General features: G+C 39.6%; 1 protein-coding gene, 1 non-coding gene and 1 pseudogene across 2 annotated transcripts in view; 2 read left to right on the top strand and 1 right to left on the bottom strand.

The window, feature by feature from the left end:
* Positions 1-1,997: 1,997 nt before the first annotated feature.
* On the bottom strand, positions 1,998-4,852 carry LOC138002737 (uncharacterized; annotated as a pseudogene).
* Positions 4,853-4,957: 105 nt separating this feature from the next.
* Positions 4,958-6,005, top strand: part of LOC138002736 (uncharacterized) — a 34,666-nt gene continuing 33,618 nt past the window's right edge. Inside the window, exon 1 of the mRNA XM_068848719.1 lies at positions 4,958-4,995. Coding sequence (XP_068704820.1) covers positions 4,958-4,995 — 38 coding nt within the window. The remainder of the gene's footprint in view (positions 4,996-6,005) is intronic.
* On the top strand, positions 5,667-5,738 carry Trnat-ggu (transfer RNA threonine (anticodon GGU)). Its single transcript has one exon. It is a non-coding gene; the product is annotated as a tRNA-Thr (tRNA).

Genomic DNA, 6,005 nt, shown 5'->3' with positions numbered 1-6,005 from the left:
GCCCTCGCTGAAAGGCGATAAGTGCAAAATCCACGAAGAACGAAATTTCATCGTCGCCGAGAGCTGCCTGACGAGCCTATTTGGGGCGTGTCCAATCTGTGCCAGCCCTGCAGATGCTGACATTGTAGAGGTCTTGGGAACAATGGTTAAAATTCGTCAGAGGTGTAAAGAAGAATCTTGTTCTTTCTCACAGGAATGGCTTAGCCAGCGATTCGTTGGACACAGAATGGCTGTTGGAAATCTGTTACTGTCGGCGTCTATTCTACTGTCAGGTTATATTTAAGCTTTGAAAATGATATAATTAAGGCAATCAAACACAAACTTTTTCCAGCACGAAACAAGTAATCTATTACATTAACTGCAGTGTCACAATAATAATAATAATAATAATAATAATAATAATAATAATAATAATAATAATAATAACAATAATAATAATAATAACAATAATAATAATAATAATAATAATAATAATAATAATAATAATAATAAATATCATAAATATCATAATGATGATGATGATTGTGAAACGGTTTAAATCTTCTTTAACAGGTTCCAGCGCATCGAAGTCGCTAAGAATGTTGAAACTGATGAATGTGGCATGCATCTCAGAGAGCAATTTTTACCGTCATGTATCCTCGAACTTTAGTCCAGTTGTCATCCAACATTGGAAGGCAAACCAGCACCAACTCTTCAACACTCTGCGGGCAAGCGATAACAACCTAATGCTCGCCAGCGATGAACGATGTGACTCACCCGGTTACTGTGCGAAATTTGGATCGTTTACTTTGATTGAACAAGAGATCAATAAAGTTGTAGACTTCCAACTTGTCCAGGTTCGTTCAACAAGAAAGTTGCAAAAATGGATTTTTCAGATTTCACTACTCACATCTGATGTGTTGTCGTTTTGCAATAATTTTTAGAGTAACGAGGTGCGAAATTTTTGCGTGGATGGAACACGAGGGATTGGTGAGAGCAGTGAACGTGATTTCTGATGCCAGACTCAAAATAGGTCAGTTAATTACAGATAGACACAAGCAAAACACTGCCTGGATTAAGAGACAATTACCAGACACAGCAAACTACTTCGATATATGGCATGTTTCGAAGGGTAAAGATGGCGTTCTTTTTTTTATCGTACACGCAAAAAATAAACCCTAGATAAATCTGAGTTATCAGACTAATGTAACAAAATCCTTGAATATGGATTTGAAAGATTCAGATAATGATGATTATCTGGGTTTTCATGTTCTAGGATTATGTTAAAAAATTGATAAGCTTGCCAAGAAAAAGGAATGTGAAGATGTGGGTGAATGGCGGCAATCCATTTCGAATCACATGTACTGGTGTGCTGCATCGACTCCTGATGGTAACGGGCAGATGATGCAAGAAAAATGTAAGATTGTACCTTTCCACATTCAAAACACTCGTGAAAATAACAACAGCCAGTTATATCCTGAATGTGGGCACGGCGAACTACAAGGAGGGGCGAAAGATCGTCTTTGGCTTGAACCTGGTGAGCAAGTTGTTACTGTTATACGGTGTGGAAAACATAAATATTTGCTACAAAAGGCGGGCGAGGGGTTCAGGAAGTGTAGCTTTGCAATGCGAGTTCACAAAGTGTTGGCCAGGGATAATAATTTTAAAGTGTTGCAGAAAGGTTGTTATGCGTATTTATATCTACTTTCAAGAGATTGTAGGCATTTATTTTTTCCCCGTTAGGTTCCACTGCTGCAGTCAAACTTGAGGAGATGCTGTTGAGGCCACAATTGTTGAAGGACATAGCTCAACTATCCCCCAAGTATCAGACATCAACCCTTGAAGCCAAGCACAGCTTAGATATTCAGTTTGTTCCAAAACACACAGCTTACTCTTACTGGGGAATGTATACGAGGTGCAGTGAATTTTTAACTTACAGCTGTCTACTTCTTGAGATCATGTTATGAGAAATCAATAATAATTAGTATTATGTTCTTAATTTTCCAGATTGTGTCTTTCTGCACTGCATTACAGCGAAAATGCAGACAGGATGCAGGCAGTAACCATTGATGGGAGGCCGAGGTACGGCCATACAATTTTCAAAAGCAAGAAAGGTCAGCCCACAGTACGAGAAATAAAAACCAAGCCCACCTATGGTATGTTGTACAATGGATGCTTATTCAACAGTCTGCCAATGTAACAGGACTTATTGTAACAATTTCACAAACCCTGCAACTTGGCAATTTGGATTACTGCTGCTAAATCCCTCATAGTACCTCTCATAAAAGAGAAAGGAAATGATCTTGGTTAAGGGAATGAAAGATTGTTATTTAAGTGATTAAGTTTGTCTTTGCAGGGTTCATACACTTTTGCAGATCAAAAATTCAAGGACTTTCATGGGCCAAATTTGAAATTTCAAGGACCTCTTTTTTATTTACCTTGAAGAATTTACCCATGGAAACATACATGTACACGCATGAAAATAATGCAAAGGCACTGGTAACCATTCTCGACCACACAGCTCCTCACGTTTGTATGACATGACTTGAGTGGCTGATCATTTTTACTGAAGTTTTCAAAGATTAAAAATGCGGGTCAGAAGAAATTCAAGGACTTTCAAGGACCAGGAATGAAGAGAACAGATTTTCTAGATGCCTACGAACCCAATCTTTGCATGATTATGGGACAAAGTAAACATTTGAACTTGTACAATTCTATCAATAACCTCATGTTTCTTTTCAATAGGTTACTGCTTCGATACAATTGCTGAATTATTTGACGGCTATGAGAACAACCCAAGAGCATTGAAACAATATAAAGCAAATTTACAGGTCAATGTTCCACCACCCCGTGCTGCCTCCTTTCAGAGACCAGACAGAGAGGAAATTATAGAGAGTCTTGTCAGCCGCTATGCCCGCTCTAATCTTGTACACTAGATTAGTATTACATGTACTTAACATGAGATAAAGCATAATCAAATTCCCCAACATAGTTTTACATCTATTGTATGTATTAGTGCATAGCTTTCATGAGGAGAGGGATGAATTCAGAAATAATTACTTATTTGCTACATAAGTGTCTCACGCTTCTTGAAAAGCAATCATCAGGCAACTGCCTAATAAGTGCATGAAGCTTAACGTGGAACAAGAAGTATGAAACTGATTAACAAATAAACAGTATTCCTAAATATGTTTTATGTTAATATGACTTCAAAACAGTTACATTGATTTTACTTTTCATACCTACAAACCAAGATCTCTTTTAATAATAAAAAAAGAAACCAAAAAAACCACTAATAATGATGCAAAGAATACAATGTTGTGGTGCTGGTTACTCATCAGCATAAAGGAATCCCGTGAATGTCAAGTCTTCTTCAAACACACCTGGTTCCTGAAAATGAGCTCGAATACAGTTTACAGCACATGAGGGCAATGGAACCCTTATTTCTTTCCCTAAAGTCCCCCAGCATCACCTTACTAACTGTCTGTATGCAACATGTCTATTCTTTTTGAATTCAGGTCCCTCATAGACATCTCTGCCGTATTGCTGTTTATACTGCAACCAAGCAGTTTGTAGCACCCAAACATTCAAACAGACTGCACGGAAACCGGGATGATCCACTATACAGTTAGGGGGATGATCAAGTTGCTCCACTTCCACAGCCTCTAAATGTTTGCATTTTATCCCTTCTATTTCTTGGCAACAGAGGTTCTCCTCCTCTCTGAACATCTTCTGACAGTTGCCACAACGACACCTTTCGAGTCAAACCACAATAATGTTTTAGACAAAAGCATTACCAATAATTCCAACTCTAAAGAAGCTAAAAAGGTTAGAGATGCAGAGGTAAAGAAATTCGCATAAATTTTGTTTCGTTTCTCTTTAAACTCAAATAGTCTCCAAGCTCGTGACAAGAAATACTAACTGATCTCAGTTCCGAAGAGATAAATAATTTTGTCTACTCAGGCCAATTTCTACCCTTGAAAACCTATTTGCAAAGAAAGAAACGAAATTGACACGTAAGAGGATCCTTCAAGTTGACTAATTACTTACAATAAACTGCAAAGCGGATACATGTCCGGCGGCCTGACAAGGTTTTCAAAGTACTCCACGTCCGGTAGTCTACATTTTTCCAATTTCGAGTAAATCTCTTGACCTTTCCGAGACCGTTGGCGCTTGGAGACGCTGTTCAGCTTGTTTATTTTTCAGTCAGAAACGGAAAAATATATGCAGTGTTTTGGATCTCATGACAACTTTCGGTGGCATCATGCACACTCTCAGGAATCTTGAACTTAGATTGGGCTCATGAGAAAGAAGAAGCATGTTGAGGAGGTTTGTATAGAGTGTCGATCATGGAGAAATTCTATCCGTTGCTGGATATGCAGACACGGCATAAAAAATTATAACATAACATAACATAAGACCTTTATTTACACACGATTGGATTTAAAGCTTACAAGCTTGTGGGGTCGTGTATTACGAACACAGCAACAGGTATCCATCGAACAAAAGCATATTTAAGGAACTTTCTGTCTTTATCAAAAATCTCAAAGTAGATACACAAAATAATCAGCAAGAGAGTGTACTAAAGAAAAGAAACTGCATGAGCAGGCCTCCACACTCACCATTCTTCGCTGTCGAGCTCACAGCGTCGCCGAAGAGGTTCTGGATTTTCCACTCTATCCGGCGATACTGTAGATCGCGCTAGAGGCTCGAAACGTCACGGTTGAATTTCTGAAAAGGGCTGTACTATATCGCCGATGATAGCGCCACCTATAGCTCCTTCGAAATCGGAAGAATCGCTAGCAGGGTCCGAGCTCCCGCTACTAGAGTCAGACATGTTTTCCTGCAGTTCCACACCTGTGACGTATCGCATCACGTGACGCAAATCGAAGCGTTTGCGATGGGATCCTAACCTGCGATCAGGCTCTATTTTAGTTTCGCGTGGTACGTATAAGAGAACATATGAGCGAAGCTAAAAATGGGCCTGATCGCAGGTTATGGGATCCTGAACATTCGGTGATACACACGGTTTTAAAGCTAAAATTCACGGGTAAAAAAGGCTTCTGGGCACGTTTTATTTACTTTGAAGACATTAGCGACAAACTAAATATTTTAAGCAAGAGCCGATACAACGTAGATTTGATTTTTAGTGATGTACTATATTTCGGCTGGCCAAACCAGCCTTCTTCAGGTACAATGAGAGTTTACATTGAATTGCTTCTATATATATATATATAATTAGTAGTGTAGGATGGGAACAGAAATCGATACAACAAAGGAAATGAGTGAAAATGTGTTAAACCGGGAATCGAACCCGGGTCTCCTGGTTACCGGTCAGATGCCTTACCACTCGGCCACTGAACCAACCCCGCCATTCAGCCGAATTGGAAGGACCTTTAAATGGCAAGCTCTGAGGAGAATCGCACATTTTCTGCAGTGAGGATCGCGTCACTATGCTCAAGTTGATCAGCGATTCACAGTAAATTTCCCCCTATATATGATGGGGCAGTTAGTTGTTGTTATTTCCCCGCTCAAACTTACACATTCATTTCATATATAGGGGGAAATTTACTGTGAATCGCTGATCAACTTGAGCATAGTGACGCGATCCTCACTGCAGAAAATGTGCGATTCTCCTCAGAGCTTGCCATTTAAAGGTCCTTCCAATTCGGCTGAATGGCGGGGTTGGTTCAGTGGCCGAGTGGTAAGGCATCTGACCGGTAACCAGGAGACCCGGGTTCGATTCCCGGCTGAACACATTTTCACTCATTTCCTTTGTTGTATCGATTTCTGTTCCCATCCTACACTACTAATTAATACTTGTCAGAAATCACTGTGAATCGCCTTCTGAAGGGAATAGGTTGGTGATCCAAAGGTAAATGGGGCAGTTAGTTGTTGTTATTTCCCCGCTCAAACTTACACATTCATTTCATATATAGGGGGAAATTTACTGTGAATCGCTGATCAACTTGAGCATAGTGACGCGATCCTCACTGCAGAAAATGTGCGATTCTCCTCAGAGCTTG

The sequence above is a fragment of the Montipora foliosa genome, chromosome 5 (genome assembly GCF_036669935.1).
Source record: "Montipora foliosa isolate CH-2021 chromosome 5, ASM3666993v2, whole genome shotgun sequence".
Classification (NCBI taxonomy): domain Eukaryota; kingdom Metazoa; phylum Cnidaria; class Anthozoa; order Scleractinia; family Acroporidae; genus Montipora; species Montipora foliosa.
The sequence above is the reverse complement of the archived record's forward strand: the minus strand, read 5'-3'. Positions and strand labels throughout refer to the sequence as shown.